Source organism: Oreochromis aureus, linkage group 22 (assembly GCF_013358895.1).
Source record: "Oreochromis aureus strain Israel breed Guangdong linkage group 22, ZZ_aureus, whole genome shotgun sequence".
Taxonomy (NCBI): Eukaryota; Metazoa; Chordata; class Actinopteri; order Cichliformes; family Cichlidae; genus Oreochromis; species Oreochromis aureus.
This window is the reverse complement of record NC_052962.1, coordinates 1,988,214-2,013,644: the sequence shown is the minus strand read 5'-3', so window position 1 is coordinate 2,013,644 and position 25,431 is coordinate 1,988,214. Positions and strand designations below refer to the sequence as shown.

The 25,431-nt window shown below is 40.4% G+C and overlaps 1 protein-coding gene across 1 annotated transcript; it reads left to right on the top strand.

Annotated features, from left to right (window-relative positions):
* The first annotated feature begins 9,131 nt into the window (after positions 1–9,131).
* LOC116333393 (tropomyosin alpha-3 chain-like) lies at positions 9,132–23,771 on the top strand. The gene is made up of 10 exons (XM_031756617.2): positions 9,132–9,339; positions 9,664–9,789; positions 15,730–15,863; positions 18,006–18,123; positions 18,301–18,371; positions 18,553–18,628; positions 18,843–18,905; positions 19,105–19,174; positions 22,016–22,094; positions 22,896–23,771. The coding sequence occupies exons 1-10, from the start codon at positions 9,226–9,228 to the stop codon at positions 22,897–22,899; spliced, it is 855 nt and encodes a 284-aa protein (XP_031612477.1). The 5' UTR covers positions 9,132–9,225; the 3' UTR covers positions 22,900–23,771.
* The last annotated feature ends 1,660 nt before the right edge of the window (positions 23,772–25,431 follow it).

The following is a 25,431-nucleotide window of genomic DNA, read 5'->3' as shown; positions in this document are numbered from 1 at the left end:
ATTGCTCCACCCGGGGCCTCCCCGGAGACTGTGTACCCATCCTTACTCCAGGCTCAGCACAGTTCTCACCAAACCCCTTTCCTAGGGTGATGGTGGCCAGGCTCCAGCCACAGCTTCAGCTTCCAAGAAGGTCTGCGTATCATGCGAAGCAGCCTGAGTCGCCAGAGTGGCTGTGAACCCTGCACAGTTCCAGGCAGGCCAACACAATCTGCTAGACCCTGCTGAGCATCCTTCTGAGAGGACTATGCACCCTACTCAACAGCCTGACTCATCTAGGACTGGGAGTCCTGCACAGATCAAGCTTCCAGGGAATCCTGAGCCTCAAGAGTCCCCAGAGAATCTAAGGAATCTCAAGCCTCTAGTATCTTCAAAAAATAAGGAACATCCAGCATCTCGAGCCAGTGGGCCCTGCTCCACCTGAGTGTGAGCCAAAATCCAGGAGTTCTATGTGTCCTGGTTCTGAGGGTCTCAGTCTCTGCTGCTGGCTTCCTCTTTTGTATCATGGAGAGCCCCATCTCTTCAGCAATTGACGGTCATGATGGGACATGTCTCCTTCCCTGATGTTGATCCTCAGAATTGCTCCGTGTCCACTACTGGCCTTCTGGTTGGGCTCCTGGCTGGTACCCAGAGTGTTTTTGTGTCCGCTGTTGGCCTCCTAGCCACCCTGCAGAATTCCTTCATCTCTGTCATTTAGCCACCCATGATCCCCCAGAGTAGTTTCATGTCTGCTGCTGGACACTCTATCAAGGTCTTGCTCGGTGGCCAGGAAGACCCCAGAGCTGCCTTTTTTTCTTTGGAACTTTGTTCTGTCTATTGTTGTTCTTTTGCCCCTTTCCAGTTCCCGTCTAGGCCGTCTCTTAGACCCCCTTCATCCACCCAGATCAAGTTGGAATATTCTACTCCTTGTTCTTTTTTTTCAAACATTTCAAAATGGTGAGTCATTACAAACGGCTAACTTGAATCTGCTAACTTGTCTTTGAGCCTTTGAGATCATTGGTGAGTTTTCTCTGAAATCAGTTTGACCAGTTCGAAAGCTCCAAGATGAGTGTTCCTGGTTTGTTCCTGGTTTGTGCCTGTCATACAAAGATGAACTGCAGTGGACAAAGAAGCAGCCTTAACTGGACATGGAAGTTCAAGATGTGAACACTGTAAACTCCATACCTGTCTGATTGAGATCAGCAGATTAAATGACCCAATTCCAATATTTCGTTAGGGGCAAACAGGATAAATCTCCAGAACATCCACCACAGGTTTTGCTGAAACATGGGCTGAAAACAATTTTTCCAAATCCGTTTGGGAACTGGCAACTGGTCTTTACAGTTCCTAGACATTATTGGCCACTGTCACAGGAAGATGGGGTGCTCTACAGTGATAAATATGCCCCTGCCCTGACTTTTTATCTAAGTGTCTCAATTTTTTTCTGATTTGGGATTGTATTATTTTAAATATTAGCTACTCTTCACTTGTTCTGTATTATATCTAGAATTGAATTTCAAATTCTTCTTCTCATATACAGTACAAGTATGATATCTCAACAGAGAACTTTCCTCTCAGACTGCAGGCTTATCCACTACAAAGTAGACTGGGAGGAAGACAACTCTTCTGTGGAACCAGTTTCCAGTTTGGATTCAGGAGACAGACACCCTCTCTACAATACAAAGAGGCGACTATTGTTGTGATTTGGCATGATATAACATTTTTAACTGAACCGATGTTCCCAGAGTTTATAGATATGACATAATGTGGGAATTGTCTGCCTTGCTGCAGACTCGGTCTCTTACTCTAATCCTTCAGACAATGTCAGCCAAAAGATGTTTATTAATAACTAACTGGGGCTTAGGGGGGAATAAGTGACACATTCAACTCCCTGGCTATCTACCCTACTCTTCCCAGGGGAGATCCATTTATAGGCAGCAAAGGCCAGGTCATGAAATACTGTCGCAGGGGAGGCATTCCTTCAACAGTGTCAGTTCGTATTGCATTTGTTCTAGCTAACAACCAACCATCTGTCACGGGGACATTTCATTAAAAAAAAAATATATACTTGAAATACTATTTAAATTTTAAGAGATTTTAAATTTAATTGATACTGTGTTTAGTTATGAAATTACAAATGTAAGTAAAATTCATTTATGTAGTGTTTTTAATAGAAATCATCAATTGTTTCTCAATAAAACAATAAAAATATAATAACAATGTAAAATAATAGAATACAACATAAAAAAATACAAAATGACAGTAAAAGAAATAAAGTTGTTCATTAATTAACAGATATTTTCTGTAATTATGGAAGTTTTGACCACGAAAATGGGTAAAAACAGTATATATGATTTTTATGGGTTCATCTTCGGGTTTTAAACTTTCAAAAGCTATGATTATGGTAATTTCCCAGATGCTGTTTTATATTACCATAACTGGTAAAATAGCAAAAAATAATAAAAATAGAATGCGCAATGTATCCACAAATTTATTTAGTGTGAACAATAAAAGTTAAATAGCTGTGAAATTACAGGATTGCACCATTAAAATAAACCTAGCATCATTTTATATTACTTCACATATAACTACTTCAGAGAAACAAAAGAAAAGTTTGTCTGTGAAGGTTCTCCATCATCCAGGTCATCATAGTCTAAGGAGCTTGGAAAGAAAAGCGTCTGGACTTCTTTAGGTTGCTTGAAGATGTTTCACCTCTCATCCGAGAAGCTTCTTCAGTTCTAAGGTCAAATGGTGGAGAGTCCCAGATTTAAGCCCTGTGGGAGTTTCCCCCCAAAAGGGACAAAAGGACCCCCTGATGATCCTCTACCTAATCACATGAGCCAAGGTGTGAAAACAGGTGTAGGTCACAATCAGCCAGGGTTTAAGGTGAGCTCATTGTGAAACCTAGCCCCACCCTATCATGTGATTTCCTGAGGTCAGATGGCCCAGGGTGTGAGTGGGCGTTAAGGCGTCTGGGAGGGGATCTCAAAACTGGATTATAGATGGCAGACAGTTGGTTTCGTAAGCCCCGCCTCTGTTCAAAGATGGCCGTTCACAGTGGAACACAAACTTGGAGACATTAGGACGCTACACCACCGGGCAGAACATGTTCCCTCTAAGCCTGAAGGGAAAAAGAAGGAACACACACATGTAAAGGAAGCACTTAAAACATGTGGTTATCCTAATTGGGCGAAGATGCACAGAAAAGAAGATCAGACACCAAGAGGGAGGATAAAAAAGACAAACGCAACAACATTGTAGCTGGTATAAAAACTCAGGAGAGTTTTCTCCAAGCATGACACCCCAGTGCAGACCCAGCAACACACTCAGACAAAAACTGGTTCATCACAAAGACAAAACTCCTAAACACAAACTTAACAGCGTGGTGTATGCTGTACAGTGTAGCGAGGAATGCCCAGACCTCTACATTGGAGAGACCAAACAGCCACTTCCCAAGTGCATGGCACAGCATAGAGAGCCACCTCCACAGGACAAGACTCAGCGGTCCATCTGCATCCATCGGGCCATCGGTGGTTTACAAAACTAACTGTCTGCCATCTATAATCCAGTTTTGAGATCCCCTCCCAGACGCCTTAACGCCCACTCACACCCTGGGCCATCAGACCTCAGGAAATCACATGATAGGGTGGGGCTAGGTTTCACAATGAGCTCACCTTAAACCCTGGCTGATTGGGACCCACACCCGCTTTCACACCTTGGCTCATGTGATTAGAGGATCATCAGGGGGTCCTTTTGTCCCTCTTTGGGGGGAAACTCCCACAGGGCTTAAATCTGGGAGTCTCCACCATTTGACCTTAGAACTGAAGAAGCTTCTCGAATGAGAGGTGAAACATCTTCAAGCAACTTAAAGAAGTCCAGATGCTCTTCTTTCCAAGCTCCTTAGAAAAAAGAAAAGTTTGTTAGACTAAACATATGAAAAATATTTGTTTAATTAGTTTTGTAAAATAAAAATACCAAATATTATTCTGCAACCAACCAGATTTAACATTTAAGTTTCGAAGAGAAACAAAGGTGTAGGTCTGTGCTCCAGCAGGAGCAGCAGTTAACTTTCAAATGAGCACTATAAAGGCCATTGCAGATTATCTGTCATTTAACAAGAGTACAGTGTTGAAAGCATTAAACCAACTCTTTCCTCTTATAATGTTGAGAATGGGCTTGTTAAAAAGCTAAGCAGTTTTAGCTTCAGTGCTCATCCTTCTTTGGAGTTAGACAGATTTATCTAGGGCTACTCGATTATGGCAAAAATGATAATCACGATTATTTTCACTGAAATTGAGATCTCGATTATTTGACGATATTTATTTAACAATAACAATGTATTGAATAATGGCTTTAAAGATTGTCAAAAAATAATATAAAATAGTGTGCAAATACTGATTACAGTGCAAATGTTTGCAATATAAAAAATAAATGAAAAATGTAAACATCTATGTTTAGTGAACTTCAAAATACTGCACAATATTTGATCCACGTCTGACTCCGCGAACCCATAATGTTTCCACACCACTGAAGTCGTTTTACCTCTTTTCAACCAGCGGCATTCTTTCTTCAGCAGCCATTATCCTCTCCTCTAGTGATGTTCGATTCGTGAACGAATCGTTCAATACTCGAGAATCACTTTACTGACTCGTGAATCATGATTCACAAGCGCAACTGACTCACTGACTCATCCCTGTTGCTGTTAGCAAGCTAATTCCATTAGTAGAAATATATCTAGCTTATAATTAAAATTGTGGGGGAAAAAACAACAGCCAGTTTCTTAACAAAAACATTCCTGCTCTGAACTGGAAGAAAAAACCCTGAGTAGAAGCTCACATCAAGACAATAGCTCCTCAGTTCACAGTAGCATCGCGCAGCTAGCATGCTAACAGCACATTTGAGTTACTCACCCCCTCCCTTGCTGTGCTGAATCATAGCGTAAAGCGAATCACTCACTCACTCACCCCCTCCCTCCTGGCTCACAGCTCAAACGAGTTGAACGAATCACTGACTCACTCACCCCCTCCCTTCCTGTTACGAATCACTCACTCACTCACTCACCCCCTAGCTCCTGGCTCACAGGTTCTTCTTCTTCTTGGTTGGCAACCAATGTTAAGGCGCTTTGCCGCCCCCTGGCTCACAGCTCAGTGGACATTTAGATGAGGTATATTTGACACATTTAAGGAAAATACCAATAAAATAAAATAAAAATAAATAAATGTTCCCTTTAGAATTTTTTTTTTGCTCTTTTTTTGCTCTAAAAACATAGTTGTTTTCTTTTACAATCATTCACCTTAGCAGTAGGATTTACATTAAAAGAGAAACAAATTAAGTTTGAGTGAAAATATACACTTTTGCACTCTCTGGTCAACTGACTCAGTGACTCAAATGACTCAAGAAACCCGATTCACTTTGGTGAGTGACTCATTAAAACTCGATTCAGTAAAAAGAATCAAATTTACCATCACCACTCTCCTCTACAAATAACTTCTGCTTAGCTTTTCGAGCTTCCCTCGGGTCCTCTTAATTGTTGTGACGCGTGTTCGAAACGCAGAGAGGGGCGCTCGATTTGCCACACGGAGCAGCGCGAGAGTAAAGCACGAGGGAGGTGCTAATAATCGGCTCAGTCATTTTTAATGATCGTTGAACGCCCAGATCGTAATCTAGATTAAAATTCGATTAATTGAGCAGCCCTAGATTTATCTATTCAAGTGTTCCACGTTCTCACACAGACGGTTGCTGTTTCTCTAAGCAGAATCATGATATGAATTCTGGGGTCAAGGAATATTTAAAGTGAAAAGGTGAATTTGCTCAGTTTACATTTTGTATAGCAGATTCCAAATCTCACTGCAGAAATCAGAGATCTTTTGAATGTGTTGCTTACTGTCACCATCAGCTTTCATCTTCTCTGTTACAATGTACATGAAAAGTACTGTAGTCAGTATGTTCCTGATAGATTCTTCCCTCGGTGTTCGTGTGCTCTCTCAGTGTTAGTTATTATGTCAAATTCTTGTCTCCATGTCTTACATTTAGTTTTGCTTCCTTTGTCTTTCAGTGTGAATATTAGATAAATATGTAGGACTACATTTGTTCAATATCTCTAAAATCATAAATGTCCTGTTTCAGAGTGAGACAGGACATTTATTACTTCCAGGCTGGACTACTGTAATATAGTGTTATCAAAATGTCCTAAGATCTGCCTGAAAAGCCTTCAGTTGATCCAAAATGTGATTCCTTCCTAAATCCAGAATCAAATTTAAAGTCCTTGTCCTCACATGGAAAGTCTGGAAGAATCAGGACCTGTCTTATAGTACCATAGTACAATACCAGAGTACTTTATAATGGCACTCTGTATTTGTTTATACACCACTCTGCACTTAGTCGTTAGTTATTATTTATCTCTGGATCTCTGCCACAGTATGCTTTTGTCCTAATGTCCTGCTGGTCGTGGCAGACGGCCTCCACTTGTTACTTCTGGTGAAAAAGGAGTCTTTTCTTTCCACTGTCATCAAGTGTTTTTTCATAGGGGGTCGTCTGATTGTTTGAGTTTTCTTCGTATTGTTGCACGGTCGTTCATTAATGTGACTGTTGTTGTGATTTAGTGGTGTGTCAAAAAGGTCCAGGACCCAGTTGCAGAGGGAAGGTATCTGTCATGGTCCTGGGTCGGTGACCCAGTGTTTTTGGTTGTTGTACTTTTATTTTTGATAGTTCTCTGTATTATGACTGTTGTGTTTTGGTTTCCCAGGGTTTAGTTGTGTTCCCTCTGTTGGTGTTATCCCTTCCTGTGTGTCCCCTTTGGTGTAGTAAGGTCTCTGTGTTTTGTTTGCGTTTCTGAGTCTGTGTCATTACGTGTATGTGTTTCCTGTTTTACTTTGAAGGTCTCTGTCTGATGTCAGTGCGTTCTGTTTATGTTTCCTCTGCCTCGTCAGCTGTGATGTCTTCCAGGTGTGTTCCCCTCCTGTTTCCCATCCCTTGATTCCTGATGTGTGTTTTTATAGTGTGTGTTACCTCGTCCTCGTTGCTGGTTCGTCTGCGTCTCTCCGTCTGCGTCTTTCTGTGTATTTCCCCGTACCTCCCTGCATATCTGTTTCTGGGTAGTTTCTGTTAGTTTTTCCCAGTTTAGGTTCTCTTAGTTTCATGTTCACCCTCGCCATCCCTGTTGTATCCACTTTTGGTTAAATCAACTCACTTGCACCAGAGCTGCCGCATTTTGGGTCCTAAATAATTCTCACACAGCTTGCCCCGGCAACCCGTGACAGTATCAGCAACAATAGTTGATAATAGTATTAAAGGTAGAGTTAAAGTCTAGGAGGAGCAGCCTGACACAGGAGCTGCCCATCTTTGTGAGAGCAGATCGTCAATACTGACCACTCTGCATCCAGTGCTCAGTGACTATTTTTATGGCACATCGGTCCATGTTAGTGTATGTAGTGGGTCATAACTAGCCCCTTAATACATTTCATGACATTGCTGCTGCACTCTTGATGCCTTCAGACACCCTGGCACTGTCTGAAAGAGTGAGATGTTAAAAATATCTGTTCAGACTTGTGTGAGTTCATAAGCACGGTCCCTCTGAACCCTTTTTGGAATACTGTTTGGGCCTTTTGCTTTTGCTTTCTGGGGGTTGATGCACGGCAGTGAGACAGTGATTCTGGAGCTGGAGGAGGAGATTCAAAGAAGGGAAAGGAGCCAGTAGGCTCTGTGAAGGGTAACTGAGGGACACTCAAGATCTCACTTACTATAGTCAGTGATGCACTGAAGAATGGCAATAGAGTGGTTGTTGACTTTGCATATAAGGACTTCATATAGGACTTCGTGGGCAGCACGGTGGCACGGTGGTTAGCACTGTTGCCGCACAACAAGATGATGAGTTCAATTCCACCGCCAGGCCGGGGTCTTTCTGTGTGGAGTTTGCATGTTCTCCCCGTGTTTGCGTGGGTTCCCTCCGGGTACTCCGGCTTCCTCCCACCGTCCAAAGACATGCAGCTTGTGGGGATAGGTCAATTGGAAAATCCAAATTGTCACTAGGTGTGAATGTGCGAGTGAATGTGAGCGTGAATGGTTGTCTGTCCCTGTGTCTTAGCCCTGCGACAGACTGGCGACCTGTCCAGGGTGTACCCCGCCTCTCACCCTATGACAGCTGGGATAGGCTCCAGCGCCCCCCGCGACCCTGGAAAGGATAAGCGGCAGTGAATGGATGGATGGATGGACTTCATATATTCAACATGACTAATTAAAATTTCTCATCTAAATATAATTTAGACTTGCAGTTTTTATACATCGTTTAAGGATGTTCAGTCTATTAGGATGAATCACATTGAAATGAAAGCAAGTATTCATGTTTTCTCCCGGAGCTCCACCTGGAAAGGTTTTTGGGAGGGAAAAAAGTAAGTTTTGTCTTTCATTTTCTCTTTTGGAACTTTAATGTTTCTACACTTTGAAGGAAAAAAATACAAAAAGAAATGAATAAGCTCCAAACTAGCTCCATGTTAGCCATGAACAGGCCAGCTAGGGGCTATAACAAGACACCATAGTAATATCCTGGCCATCCTTTTATTTTGGTGAACAGTAAACAGTATGCACTCGGATGATGGAGGATGTAAAGTGGTGAGCTGTGGGAGTGAGATATGGAAAGGAGTGGTCATGTTGTTCTTAGTGTCATTGTGTCTACTGACCTGAAGGATCCCACGTCTTCAGCTGATTCAAGTCTTACACTATTAAGGATACTTCAGCCTGTATACAGCAGCTGTTTCCTGTGCCTGCTGCTTTGCAAAACAATCTCAACCCCAGTTCTACCATTTCAAGCTGTTCGTGTCATTTCTTAAACATGAACATTTCTGTTGTCAGTGATGCTTTGCTGTGTTTCATGACGGTGTCTTGGTGCTACTCTTTCTCCCTCTATGCTTTCCATGTATGTGCATGGAAGCACAGACAACAGTCATGACAAAAGTGGTCCTGAAAACACATTTCATTTCTGTCCTTTTCCTTCCTTCTTCACAGCTACATGATAAGGCGAAAGAGCAGATCAAAGATATTCTGAGGTGCTTGTGTGTAATATGGAGGTTCACTTTCCAGCTAATCTGTAGAGCACAGTTGTGTGTGATTTTGGGGGAGTGTCTCCTTGTCTGTCATATAAATAGTCTGCTGCTTTGTTAGAGTTGGTCTCTCTTCCAGTTTGCCAGTCTCAGGTTCTGCACCAATTAGTATTGAGTTTTTACACCAGGAAAACGCTACTACACATCAACAAAAATGGAGGCCATCAAGAAGAAAATGCTTATGCTGAAGTTGGACAAGGAAAATGCGCTGGATCAGGCGGAACAGGCTGAAACAGACAGAAAAGCAGCTGAAGAGAGAAGCAAGCAGGTAGGTCACACAGGTGCAAATGACATGAAGTGGACTCATCAGTCTGGTGGTTTATATGAGCTTAGTATGTGGTGTAGTTTAGTTCAAATGTGAGCATCTTGTACCAATGAGAATGATGAAAGAAAATTGGAAAGAGTTCTTCACTGGGTTACAGCTGAAAGGTGACTTTTTGAGACTTTCCAGAGCAAGTTACAAGACCCAGTTATGTTTTATCTGTGGTTTTGGTGGATGGTAGTCGAACAAGGACCTGAGTCTGCTGCTGAGGAAAGTCTGTCCAAAAATGTACATTAAAGTCTAACTCTGTTTCATGTCCCACGCTATCAGCATGAAGACGAGCTTCTACAAATGCAAAAGAAGCTGAAAGCAACAGAAGATGAGCTTGATAAATACTCCGAGGCCTTAAAGGATGCTCAGGAGAAGCTTGAAGTTGCTGATAAGAAAGCTGCTGATGTGAGTAAAACAAATTCACAGTGGTGTGTTTGGTGCATTTCATAATACCACATTATTGATAACTGACCAACCCTTACATTCTGAAAGTATAGAAGAAATATCATCGCGTCTCTTCCACAAAGCAAACAGATTAGCAGGGTGCTGACGTGGATGTGACTCTTTGGGAGATGATGATTTTATCCCTATTTTATGACTGGGAAGGGCAAGAAACTGTAATAGATAATGCACTGCTCTCTCAGTGGTGGCATTGTGTCTCACACAGCATGAACTGATGGTCAGTGTAAGCCAAGCCAGTTTGAGTCCCTGTTAGCCTTGCATTCCATTCTCATCATGCCCTGTGCTTACTTCTCACAGCTGCTGGGGGGATTCAGAGGCCTTTTTTAGCTCTGATGTCAACCACCCAACCTTGGCAGTGAGATTAACAATTGTTCAAGTCCATTTTAGGTACCCATGCCTCCCCGATCACAGTAACTGACGGCTTTTATTTAATGGATGTAGCCTAATTTAGGCTCATTCACTGTGGCTCTCACAGCACAATAAGAAGTGGACTATCATAAACCAATGGGCCATTGTACTCTACTTTTTCATCTGTTTTACTTTAATACTTCAGCTCATGCTACTCCTACAATGTTTAGTTCTCAAAGGTGTCCATCCAAATGGTTCTCTTCACACACTTTGAGAATTTAAACTATGAGCGTCAGATTCACAGGACAGACTCTCTGTCAGACATCGCTGGACAGTGAAATACAAATGCAGGCCATAACAGGCTGAAGGGGGGGCAATGGAAAACAAAAAGATGATGTGACAAAATGACTTTTTATACACACACTCAGGGGTGGTTAGAAATGAGACACCACTGACTCAGATTAAACTACAGAAAAGAGGGTGGGGCAGACAATCATACACAAGGAAACACAAGACAAGAGTAGAAGGTCAGACATGAGGAAAGTAATGTTCAAAGGGAGGAAGAGGAATTAACCAAAAACCCATAAATAACACAGAAACAGACTAAATATAACAGAGACAGAAGAGGAAATGGGGGAATATCTTCTGAGAGAAGCGATAGTTATTTCTATTTCTCCATATTTTTGTTGGTTTATTTGTTTTATGTTATCCATACAAATAAGTGTTCAAAGCCTCTTTTGGACAGATGTCTAATGTTATGATCAGAAAGTCATTGGTGCCCACAGGTGCACACCAGTGGTGAGGCGGTGGAGTCCTTTTGTTTAATGGCTGAGCCCGGGGGATTTCTGAAACAGTAGACCAGAAATCCAGTCGAGCCAGTCGAGCCATGGCATTAATTACAGAAACTCAGTCCACTAATTTAGCTCATAGGTACAGTCCGTATGTTTTTGGACAGTGGCACACTTTTTGTAATTTTGCCTCTAATTTTAAATCAAACAATCAAGATGCAAATGAACTCACCCCTTCCATTTTATTTCATGTGGTTGAACAAACATATTAACTGTTTAGGAATTATGGCAGTTTCTACACATAAAGCCTCTTTTCATGAGGAGGTGTGGCCTGCTTCCTTGTTACTCTCTCACATCACATTTTCAAAAATCCTTTCTTCCAAAAAATATGGCAGTTACATCAGATGAGAATCGTACAAAAACATATATATATATTTATACACATATTTAAAAGATTCCAGGGAAAAATGAATTTTATTTATCTGTCCAATGGATAGTACTAATGTCTTTAAAGACAATATCACTATTAATCATTCTTTAGCTCTCATTTTCCAGAGTGTCGATCATGGACATGATTTACCAAATAAATATCTTTTACTATCCATCAGTACTCCGTTGAATAAACCATAGCTTACAGGGTTTAGTTTGCTGTCAATGATAAAACCTGTTGTTCTGTAGTAGTCTAACAATAAATGTTCAAAGGTTCCACCTTCATCGCGGTACAGGACCTTTTCTTATAGTAAGTTAATCTTTCTACATTCTCTTGATTCATAATTAACACCATGACCTCATCAGCACAAGCCATGGCTGCCATTCTGTATGAATCACAGATGTTATTACAGACGACTGGAGTTGACTGAGGATCCATCTCATTTTGCTGCACGGTAAAGACCAGAGACTCGATCTTCCAGGTGATAGATCCAACGATGAGGGAAGCTGGAAGGATTGGTTTACTCTCTTTGGGGAGAGAGAGCATCTGCATTGGTGCTCCACGAATCTGTATAGTTAAACTGGGCAACCAAACAAAGACCACCTGGCTTGGAGTGAGTTTGATCATTTTGCTGGTTGGATATATGCCAGGCTCTTGTGGTCATCCAAACAACAAAGGGATGTTCAGTTTCCTCTTCAAGTGTCTCCATTCTTCCAGTGCCAGCTTCACCACCAGCAGTTCTCCCCTCCCCATCTTGTAATTGTGCTTTGTGGGTGACAGCTGATGAGCAAAGAAAGCCAAGGGGTGCATTTTTATCAGCAACCCTCTGGGATAACACTGCATCTATCCCAGAATCCAAAGTGTCAACCTCCTCAATGAACAAGAGGGATGGAGTGTGTTGAGCAAGAATGGGCGCAGAGGCGAACAGATGGTCGAAGGTTTCCCAGACTGAGACATTCCACTAGAAGAGTCCTAAGAAAAGTCAGACTTTGCTATTGTTCCCGATAAACCAGCGATAGAAGTTGGAAAAACCTAAAAAGTAGACACTGTAGATGTTTTTTGGATATGGGAACACTGCCTGCACTTTCACCATGAATTTACCAGATTCAACTATCTTTTGGAGCAGAATGTCCTGATTTGAAGTGAGGCCACAAAGAACTCACTCATGTTCTCCCCACTGTTGTCATTGGATGGTGATTGCATCCTGGTGCAAATCAGTGTCTGTTGAGCCCATTGTTGTGTCATAAAACCAGCAGGACCCACTCATAGATCACTGAGAAAACATCATGACTCAGTGTTTCTTTGTTTATGAGTTCTCATTTGGTATTGTTTAGTTTCCTTGTTCTTCCCAGTTTAATCATTTGTATTTCTAGTTCTGAATTTTTTGTTCCCTTTTGAGTCCTGGTTGTCTTGGTCTGGTCTGTGTTCTCCCCAGCCTGTCATGTCTGTCGCCCTCTCCATCTTCTCAGTATGTCTTGTTCCCATGTCTGTTTCGTCCCAATGTCTGTGTATCTTAGTCTGTGTCTTAGTATGTTTCCTGTTTTATTTTGGCAGTCTCTCATCCTATGTTCAGTGTGTTGAGTTTTGCTTCCTCCCTTCCCGTTAGTCTGATTATTTCCTGCTGTGTTCCCTCCTGTTTCCCATCCTCTCACTATCCTGTGTGCATTTAAGGCCTCAGTCTCCCTCTGCTCACTGGTGTGTCGTCCACTGGCTGTGTTTCCCAGTGCTCCATGTTCTCCTCGCTGCTCATTCCCAGTTTTCAGTGTTTAGTTTTTGGTTTTTGTGTGTACAGAGATAAAGCTGCCTTTTCCAGTTTACCCTCTACAGGTTTGAGTCCTGTACCTGGGTCCCACCTCTGCCTGGGTCCCACTCTTGACAGACATAGCTAAGCATTTTGCAATCTGGCGCCGTTTGTTACAGCTGAAATTTCTTAGGTATCGAAAAGCAGAAATTAGGTTTTCTTGGCTTTTGCAAACCCAAAAAAACTCAAAAGTACACAATACTGTACACAACAGTACTCCAGTGCATAATGCATCTGTGCGTGAACAAGTCAGTTAGGCAAAAAATAGCGATTCATGATGGAAACTGCCTTCAAGCTCTTGAGACCTGCAGGAAATGTGGTTTTATCGAGGTGGATTTTTTGGTAGCAAGACAGAAAACACAGAATTCCTGCTAATGTTGTTCAAATGAGAATCGTAATTCTAGTCTTCGTGTGCTGCTGGTTCAGTAAATTTTGTTGTTGCATGATGAAACTGGCAGTTCATGTGCATTCAGCAGAGACACTGTTTGTGTACATGCCATCTTGTGAACGGGGGATCTGCATTTTGTGTTTACATCTTTTCACTTTCACCTGCTCTTTAATTGGTTAAAGAGTTATTCTAGCTGTTTTATTTTGCCCTTTCAATGCTTGTAAGCCTTGGTATATTTTAGAAATGGGTCTAATTGCTAAAATAGATTTTTATGCCATTAGGAAAACATTCAAAAAACCCGACACAGCTCCTTCAAGATCTTTCTTTTAAATATACTTTCCATGTTATGTCTAATTTGTTAAAATCTACAGAAGTCTTTATTTGTCAGTGCTTTTTCTTTAAAATCTTCAAAACCTTTTTAATTGGTCCCATTAAGTAAATCAAAATATTTAACCAAACCCATAGCTTTCCATTTCTTAAATCAAGTATCCGTTATATTTTGGGGTTGTGTGATTTCCGCTGTATGAGTCTATAGGGCTCCTGGTCTGGTTCTGTCTGACCACATTAAACGAAGTCCGAGGAGACGTTTGTATGCAGGGACTGGATTCATTAAGGTGTGTGGAGAGGCTTCTATCGCCTATTATTGCCTGAAACCGAATATGACTTGATATTTGAAATATATGAAAGTTGTGCATAAGATGTATTCCACCTGTGTGCACTTTCCTGCACCTTAACATGCCACCCTGTATTCCTTCCTCTTCTTGAAGCATGTGTTGACCAGTCATTTCCATCGTTTTGCTGAAATCACTTCCTCATCACTCGTGTTCCCATGTCTGTTAGAGTTGACACCAGTTACCACTCATTACCACTATATTCAACTTTTCTGACTGTGGAGAACACGCATTAACATTCACCTATTTGATGTACAGCTTTGAACTAATGATCTGGTCTGACAGACTCTTCACCTGAACAGAACTATTCATATACACTTCCTTCAAAATAACCCATAATCGAGTTCTCGCTCTAGGACAGTTTGAATCCACCTCCAATGCTACTGGCCTCATCACTTCGACCTGGTCTCTTGTACACACAATATGTCTGTTTTCCTTCTCTTCATAATATCTCCCTTTATGAGTCCATACATACTCCTTACTCTCCTCCACGTTCCTGCATTTCTGTCTTTCTCGATGCCTCCTAACTCACCTTCCCTCCTGAATCTTCCTTTGTCTTTGGCCAACAGTAGCACCCTGTCTTTGCCCTAACACTCAAACCATTTCTGCAGCATTCCAGCAATCAGGTATGTATCATAGAGTGGCCAGACCAGAGCCATTCCTCAGTAAAAGTAAGTTGGAGTTTTCTAAAAGGCACCTGAAGCACTCTCAGACCATGGGAAACAAAATTCCCTGCTCTGATGAAACAAAGACTTAGCTCTTTGGCCTGAATGCCAAGCATGATGTCTGGAGGAAATCAGGCACCGCTCATCACCTGGCCAACGCCATCTCTACAGTGAAGCATGATGGTGGCAACCTGCTCCAAACTGCTCTGGACCTCGGAGAGGAGTAAAAGGTCATCTTTCAACAGGACAAAGACCGTAACCACACAGTCAAGATAACAAAGGAGTCACTTTAGGATTACTCTGTGAATGTCCTTATGTGACCTAGCCAGAGCCAAGACTTGATTTACGACCTGTTAAATCTAATATTTGTTAATATATGTTTTCAAAAAAAAGAAAAGAATTTCAAGCAAAGGATTTTTCATGTTGTCATTATGGAACATTGTATGTTGAATTTTGAAAATGAATTCAATCCATTTTGGAATAATGGTGTAATATGACAAGATGGGGAAAAAGAGATGCATTCAGAATACTTTCCGGCTGCACTGTATCATGATAAGTTTCTAGCTGAGTACATCATCCTAATCCATTGAAAACCAAAAGTGAATTGTAAAAAAAGAGAATATGTAAAGACATTCTTTGGAACAGCTTTGTCCACATCCACATTATAGTCTCAATTTCTTTGGAATAACATGCAATACGCTTCTATCGGGAAATGCTGCTTTTACTGTGTTAGACATGTGCAGCGTATGTAACAGACTGTTTTTCTAATTAATCTGCTCCTTGTATTCTCAGGCAGAAGCAGAAGTGGCTTCCCTCAACAGGCGCATCCAGCTCGTAGAGGAGGAGTTGGACCGCGCTCAAGAGAGGCTGGCAACAGCTCTGCAAAAACTGGAAGAAGCTGAGAAGGCTGCTGATGAGAGCGAGAGGTGACTCTGCTGTGACCTATTATTTTTATTGTTCTTCTACGATGAGTATCATAAGTCAAGCGTTATAGGAACAGCTTGAATGTCAGTGACCACACTTTTCCCCTGGGCGGTTCATGAACATACTGTGCTAGAACCACACGAAAAAGACCTAGAACTGAAAATGTATCTTAATATATCAGCAAAAAACTCCATAGATGTTGAACAGCTACTGAGTATTTGACCTTAGTGCAGACATGGAAGTAGATGGAAAATTAAACTGCAAGCGAGCTCTTTATACTGGCTGATCAGACTTTGTACAAAACAGGCACAAGGAACTAAACAGGAAACCTAAACTGGGGGTACACTAGAAACCAGGAACACTTGGAGACACGAGGGCAGGTCATCAGACCCATGACTGGAACAACAGGAACATAAGAGACACTGACAGAGTGTATACATAAGAGAAGGGGAGATGCATAGAAACACAGCTGGAGCAAACTAGACAAACGTTACAGGGGAAACAAAGCTGAACACAATGCAGATGAGACAAGGACTACCAAATTAAACAGGAAACACCACACAGAGCGAGAGAGCGAGGGACATGACGGGCTGGGGAGAACACGCAGACGAGACCAGGACAACGAGGACACGAAATGGAACAAGTAACTAGAAATGCAAATCATTAAACTAGGAAGGAAAAGGAAAAGCTACATACACGTGACTAGAAAGAAGTTACATAACAAACTTAGAAATAGCGCGAGGACCCAAATCGCAAAGACCAAACAAACAAATATCAACCTTGACGAGTCCAACAGAAAACAGGGATCCTTACAATTGGACAATCTGTGTAACCTCTGTAAAGTCAAGGTATCGCCTCATGCTACTGGTACTTACACCAACACCAGCCAAATGCAAAACTAGTAAAAAAACAAAAACAAAAAAAACATTCAGAAAAGATGAGGAGGGAAAAAAGTCAGTGTCCTCCACCTGTTAAACCTTTCCTGTTTAGGGGTTGTTTCATTGTTGCTTCTCTGGTGCACTTGTTATTTTTATTAAGACCAAAGCAGCTCAAACAATCCCATTTACTACTTAACTTACATATTTGATCACCACACTGGTGAGGAGGAGAGAGACCAGGAAACTGACAGTGAGGATGGATCAGAGGAGGAAGCGTCAGAAGCTGAAGATGGCACGGAATATAATCCAGATAAAGAGGAATGATGATGACGATTATGGCCATTGAATCCTGGTTTGAACTGTTCCTGATTAATCAAACATGACCAATGTGTAGGGGCAACAGTTTTACAAAGACAACTGGAAGAAAGGCATCACAGCATACGTGGGTCTTCTGATTTTCATCGGAGTGAACAGATCCAGAAACAGATCTACCAGCAGTTTGAGGGATGCAGAGTCTGGTTGGACAATTTTTCCAGGCCACAGTGTAACTCTGGAAATTTTACATGCTGTTATGGGTGATTCGCTTTGACAGCTACAATACTATTCAGGGTCATCATCAGCAAGACAAACTGTCAGTGATTAGAGGTTTGGGATGAGTGTGTGGAATAGCAGCCACTCATCACGCATGTCCAAGTCCAAATATCAGTTTGTCTGGTGACTGGTAGGGGATGCTGCCCTTTCGAAAAGTGTATGCCAAGCAAGTAGTCTAAATATGGCATAAAGATATGTCAGAAGTGTAGTTTTGGGATAATTTCCTAGTCACACAAATAAAACATTCCCGTTCACTTTTGGCCAGGACAACAACAGGTGTTGCTTTATGTGACTATAAAAGATTTTAAATGGCTTAAAAAAAACTGTTCGTAACGTTGTAACTTATCCAAAGTAGCCTGCGATAAACAGTAGACTGTGTTTCATCTGATCATTTCTCATAGTCAAAATAATCCAGAAGTATTGTTTTTTTCAGATTAATGAGACATACAAAAACTGTAATGCTCACAAGAATGTAAGCTGATTACAAAAATCTAACACAACAAATAGTGATAATATATCTATTATTATAGTTTCTATAAAGAGTCCTAATGGAACAGCCACTTCTGATCGGGGACACAGAATTGTTTTACATGAAATGAACAAAGCGTGAGGGTTAAAAATGTTTTAGCAATGTATTTGTATTGTCAGAAAGTAAGGAATGGTTTGTCTGCACAGAGGTATGAAGGTCATTGAGAACAGAGCTCTGAAAGATGAAGAGAAGATGGAGCTCCAGGAGATTCAGCTAAAGGAAGCTAAACACATCGCCGAGGAGGCTGACCGCAAATACGAGGAGGTGAGTTTTTTTGTTCTTGTCTATTGCAGTCCGCTGTAGTGATGCATTTTCTTTAAACCAAAGACATTTGAAAGGAGCTGTTAACTGTATGTACCTCTGTGTTGTTGTTATTACAATAATACTGAAAAATAACAAATCCACGGTGCAGGACCTTAAACTCTCACACTTTCTATTCAGGTTGCTCGTAAACTGGTGATTGTAGAAGGAGAGTTAGAACGTACAGAGGAGAGGGCAGAGCTGGCTGAGGCGTGAGTACATATACCGTGTTACCTACTCATGTTTTTTTTTTTTTTTTGAAGGACAGAAGCAATTATTTCCTAGGTGCACTGCTTCAGGTGTTTACAGGGTTTTTTTTTACATATCATGGCAAACGTTTAAACTGTGAGTTTTCCACACCAACATGTTTTTATCTTATAAAAACTCTAAAAGTAAATGTGCTGAGCTGGAGGATGAACTGAAGAATGTCACCAATAACCTAAAGTCCTTGGAGGCCCAGGCTGAGAAGGTAAGGAAAGGCCAGAGACACTGAAAGTAAACATATAATCAAAACGTGACTCAGACAAATTCCTGGAACGTTCCTTTTTACACATAACAATAAAGAAGCTGACACAGTACACACGGGAGGTTTACACTCAAACCAAGTTGCCCCCCTGTGACACTTCACCATCCTGCAGACATAGCAGACATCTCCCTCTGAATAATCTTCTCCTTCACCACAGTATTCGCAAAAGGAGGACAAGTATGAGGAAGAAATTAAGATCCTAACTGACAAACTGAAAGAGGTGAGCAAGAAAGAAAAATGACCTGTAGATATTCTAAATGCTGGATTTATTAATCATTTTATTTATCTATTTAAAATATTTCCTACATTTAAATCAGTGCTGCGCTCTAAATGTTTTGATGCTTGAGAGCTCAACATACTGCTGCATTTCTGTTACTTCTTCAACTTCGTTGTCTGATCAAAAGTTGTTGCTTTAACAGGCCGAGACGCGAGCTGAGTTTGCTGAGAGATCTGTGGCCAAGCTGGAGAAGACAATTGATGATCTGGAAGGTAAAACACTCATTTCTCAACAAAATTCACCCTTTAATTACCATATTTTTCAGACCATAAGCTGCACCGGATTATAAGACGCACTAAGTGAAACAAAACAGTCAGATAAGTCAAACTTTACTCAACTCATTCTTCTTGCTTCCTCCACTTCTGTACCATTGATTCATTAATGCTGTATTCCATCACAGCTGCTCTATTCCCATGTTGTTGCAGTATATTAATGACTAACCTGGTATTGTGGATGGATTATCTCAGTTGTTCTCCTGACTGAAGTGTAGTCCGTTTGTAGCATCCTGCCATGCGATTGCATTTGTCCCTAACCATCAGGAACCCTCACGTTAAACTCTTGGTTTTTATTACCACTGTTCATCTTAAAGCTCAGTTTTTTTAAATAGAAACCATTGGGAACCTTCACGTTAACTTTTATCAAATGGGAAAAAGTGATAGCAGAGCTGAACATTTAGATTTTTCAGAAATCTCTCAGTCAGAACATAGTATATTATGTTTAGATGGAAGCTAGCGAGCTAACTTCCGCTAACTTCCTGCTAACTTCTAACTCCGTTAAATGTAATGAATTCTGTTTTCGTGGATGCCTGGATGTTAAACTTAATTGTTACACCTGGTAAAGCAGCAACACTGATCATTTTATTAAAGACGAAAGAATTTAGACAGTTTTTAACTCTCAGTGATGCTGCAGTGTTCGTTTGACTTGGACCTGAAGCGGACGGAGTTTAGGACCCAGATTACTCCGCGAGGCTCCTGACTACGGTAGCCGTAATGCTCCAACAATCCATCAAGCGGTGTGGCTTAGTAGCTTAGCAACGTCAGACTAAAACATTTTTGACAGATTTCTGAGCTCCATGTATCACATAAAATCGGTTCGAGGTCAGTAAGTACAACCAGAATTCATACATAAGGCACACCAGATTATAAGACGCACTGTTGATTTTTGAGAAAATTAAAGGACTTTAAGTGCGTCTTATAGTGCGGAAAATACTGTATACAGAAAATTCAGAAATTGTCCCCCAGAAACACAGATTTATACATTTTTTTGTGCCTAATGTTATTTTCACATTCACATAAACTATAAATTTGGGGATTTTTGACATGGTAAAGTGTAATGTCAAAACATCTACCAACATAACACTGGTTGCAGCAGGCCAGTTTCTTGAGAGGTAAAGGTCAGCAGAGGAATTGAACTTTACATCACTGTTCCTGATGTCAGTCTGAACTGTTACTCTCTTAGCTGCATGGCTCCCTTTAGGTACTGTTCCATGTTTGATTTCCACAGAAAAAAATAAGGGAAAATGTTATTTACACATTAGCAAAATAAAGACAAAAATAAAACAGAGTGTAAACTTGAAGGGAGAAGAAAAATAAAAGTGGATGAAGCAAAACAGATGGAGAGCCAGAAAACAAGACTATATAAATATATATATATATATATATATATATATATATATATATATATATATATATATATATATATATATATATATATATATATATATATATATATATATATATATATATATATATACAGTGTTGGGAAGGTTACTTTTAAAATGTATTCCATTACAGAATACTGAATACATGCCCCAAAATGTATTCTGTAACGTATTCCGTTACGTTACTCAATGAGAGTAACGTATTCTGAATACTTTGGATTACTTAATATATTATCATGCTGTTTACAACTACGTGAATGTACTATTGCTGTGATTTATTACTGTTACTGAAGGTCCGCGGCTCCGAACCGTAGTAAAGGGACCTCTGGCTAATACGGTGGGTTCCCTGTCGGGCTGGTAGCTGAAAACTAGCTTTACTTTGTTGTCTGGGTCAACTATGCTAGCGAGAGACAGAGAGGCGTTGAAAGGCTGCTCCAACGGAACTTATTTTTTCCGGAGGAAAACACGAACACAGTGTACAGTCGAGTCTTAATAGCTTACTTACAAATGGGCTCGTCAGGCACTCTTCTTGGCTGCAGTGGTTATTATTATATTTACATGCTTCCAGCTCCCGTTTTTGCTCCGTGACAGCTCGGACTTCCTTTCTCTCCCTCCCTCGCTCACAGACACATAACGGGTATGGTAGTCCATTCTCCCTGCAGCACGGACTACACTGCCCATCAGGCTACATGCTTTAGAGCTATGCCTGTAGCATTCTGTCTATTAGCTTAGCACAACAACAACAACAAAAAAGCGCTCTCTCACCCAGGAAACAAGCAGAGAGAGAGCGTCACCCTGTAACCATGGCAACCGTAACGCTGCCGCCTGGAACAACAGAACGTAGCTGTCAAACAAACCCAAACAGTCCTGACCCACGAGAATATGAAACAGGAAAGTACCGCAGGGTAATCCATTTATTTCAACAAAGTAACTGTATTCTGAATACCACCTTTTTAAACGGTAACTGTAACGGAATACAGTTACTCATATTTTGTATTCTGAATACGTAACGGCGGTACATGTATTCCGTTACTCCCCAACACTGTATATATATATATATATATATATATATATATATATATATATATATATATATATATATATATATATATATATATATATATATATATATATATGTATATATGTACATGGGAGGATGTCTCGAGTAAGTTCGGTTGTGATGAAGAGTCCAAGACAGTGAGCAGCACTAACACAGAAAGCGATGCTACTCTTATTAACTGGACTCTTCTATTTAAGAAAGAACTGCTTAGTTAATTTTTTTATAATGCAGTATTTCACTGTGAATGTTTCTGCAGATCAGTTTCAGCCTCTTTGTTCAAACTGTCTGTTTTCTTTCTTCGTTTTTCTCTCTTGTCTGTGTTTATACCCACAGATGAACTTTATGCACAAAAGCTCAAGTACAAAGCCATCAGTGAGGAACTGGACCATGCCCTTAATGACATGACCTCTATGTAAGTTGTGACAGCACATGGATGACCAAGAGAGTCTTGCACATTGAAATCAACCACTTTGTGATTTAATAATGATTTGTGCCATAAAATATGCATTAGTAAATTGATTTCAGAGCATCAGGCTGTCCATTTTACTGCATTAAAATGCTTTAGAAAATTACAAAAATCTTAATTTTTGTTAAATTAGGTTTTTAATTGAGTGTTTAATCTTTTTTTTTTTTAAATAAACAACTAAACATTAAAGAGTTTGATAGTGTTTTGCCACCCAGAATAAGTGCACTGTAAACTTTAAGGTCATTGAGATACTGATGTTCTGTGTGGCCTCTTCTTACTGTTGATAGACAAACAGTGGGTACAGAATTCAGACACTATTGAAGGCTCATATGCTTGTTCTGGGACCTCAAAGATGATGCCACACTATCAAAAACACACTAAAGGTTTAAACTGACTATGACATTACTTGCTGACACTGTAACGAGGGGCTGAATCTAGACTTTAGATAGGTGATGCTATGGCTTTGCAAAGGCCATAAAGGAAACATTAAACTTGAGGATTTGTTTGTTGTTTTCCGTACTGAGTCAAATATCTTGTCAGCAAATTGAGCACCTCTGTTAAAGCTGACGCTGACGGATCATCAATGAGTTCTTTTGTCGTGGCCACCTTGTTATCTGTAAATATAGACCTGCTTGTAAAACATATTGAATGGCCTGTCTATGTTGCACTTGTGTTGCCTGCATTACTAAGATGTTATTTGAGATATAAATGCACTTACACACTGTCTTTTGCTTCTGTTGTTTTCAGCTAAATGTTCAGAATCTCCACCAACCTTCCAGGTTGTGACCTTTTCTTCTGCTGACCATTACTCTCAGCTCTGCGTCTGTGATCGCCTACCTGTATTTACAGTATTCCCACTATGTCCTCTAAGTTTGCTCCTGTGCAATTAGCCTCTTATGGTTCAGTTGTCCATGAATAATTGTTTGTGCTCATAAATGTTGTCTTGTTTTGCTCTTCATTGTGCTTCTGTATCAATTCTGTGGCCTATCCCTGTTTAAGGAAACGTCTCTGGGTTACGTCATCTGTATTCATGATTTATTTTCTTAGTCTGAAGTTATTAATATTTGTCTTGCAATTTCGATGGGAGTTCTGCAGTCTTCAGTCCCTAATGAATGCTTTCAGGATTTTCTTGTCTCAGGAATTCATGGAAAATTTCGTGAACAAAACCACATCTGGATAGAAATATCACCAACCTATATATATAAACATATATATATACTTATATATTTTCCTGAATTGTGAATTACAAAGTATTATGATTGTAAAGCCTCGGTGAAAGTATGTCTCATGTTCATTTGTCTGTCAGCAAAATAATTTGAACACTTTTGGAATTTGGTGGAGACGTGGAGCACAGGCAAAAAAATAAAACCATTTACATTGGTTTTATCAATCTGGATCTCTTTGTTGGAAATTACACGAAAGCAGAGATTTGCTGCACTGGTGTTTTAAACTTTTTGAAAATATAAATGAGTGGGGTATCTGCAGCATTCTGCAGTCGCTGGTCTGTGCATTAAATATCTAATTTCTGGAGCAACAGAACAAACAAACAAAAGCTGCTGAAGACACCGAAAACATGACTTGTCATTAAATCATATGGTTAAATATTAAAGGTGAAATGCTGTCGATGCTGTGTTCTGGCCTGGTGGTTAACATGGAAAATTTACATTAATTTTACTCTCCGTTTGTGCACACTGCACATCGATGATAGCCTGCAAAGCATTGTGAGATGTAAGAGCTACAGATTTTTCTAAAGAAATGTACCTGTTGCCAATTTTTGGAGCTAAATGTGAAAAGCAGCACTGCCTCATTGTACCTGTTGACACTTTTACTGGAAACATGGACTTACCTGGGATCCCCTGCCTGCCCACTCTCCTCCTCCAAGAGACACTATGATGTTCAACAACTGTAATCAACCCTTAGCACTTGCTGCCTTTAACCACCTCTCTCCCTACCCGCAGATCCCAAAGCCCCCAGTACAATAATCACACTGGGCAAATGCACTTGTGGGCTGACGGGTCAATATTATTATGTTTTTCTTTGTCAATATAATTCAACAGGCTGAAAGTGAGCTTAAAGGGCTGCTTCACACCGTCTCTACCAGCACTGAGAGCAGCATATTCAGCCATTTTCATTACCGACTCTTTGAGCGCCTTGAGACAACTGCTGTTAGGATTTGGTGCTATATAAATAAAATTGAATTTAATGTAATTGAACTGACACTGGATACACAATCAAATTTACTAATGCAACAGGCCCCTTCCCTTAGCTTTCCTTTGAACTCACACACCTTATAGAAGAGTTTTACGTGGATGGAGTGGATAAAACTGAACAAACAAAAGTAAAAAGAAAAGCTAAGAGAGAAATATTAAGAAATAGTTCTTTTTATATATGTGTTGAATTAACTGGCATGTTAAGAGCTGCACTGTCAACTAGTAACAAGCTCTCACAGTCACAAGAGGCTGCTGTTTCTAACATTAGCTGTGCAGAATTGCAGGAGGAGTCCCAACAACAGAGTGAGGAATAGGCAGAGAGCAGAGACTGTGATTCCAAAATCAGATGTAGGGGTATAAGTACGAAGGTAGATTCACATAAAAGGAATAGCTACTTTGACCATGAACCACTCTAAAGTGAACCACTCGCGCTGAAGTGGAGCCTTTAATTGGCACTCATGCTGTCTGATGATCTGCCTGAGGTATTGCCCTCCTTCTTTCCAGTGTTCACAGAGCCTCAGGATGAGTGTAGCTGAAGATGAACTGTGCGTGAAGGTGAAGTCTAACTGTACAAATGGATCAAGATCAGCATCAGAATCTTCTTTATTTGGCCACATTTGTGCACACAAACAAGGAATTTCACTCCTGATGGAATGAGATGAAGATTAAGATGAAATAAATAGGTCTGGGGAAATAAAAATGGGGGAAATGCAAAAGAAAAATAATATAAATAAATAAATAAATACAAACAAATATTTAGGATTTAAGAGTTAGTAAGGTGATAAATGTAAAATTTACAAAGTAAAAAGGTAATGGGGAAAGTTCCTTTAAAAGTGCCCACCAGCACAGCTCAGCTTAAAGACATTTTAATAATGGCCCTATAATAACGACTCAGTAAACAAAAAATTCAATAACCATTCTAAATTTACCTGCTTGCAACAGAAGTGAATCAAATGTTTCTTTTAAACATTGTGGCCCGATTGTGGCCAGAGGTGGGAAGTAAGAAAATACAAATACCTCATTACGGTATTTGAGCTGAATTTTCAGGTATTTGTACTTTATTTTCAAAATGT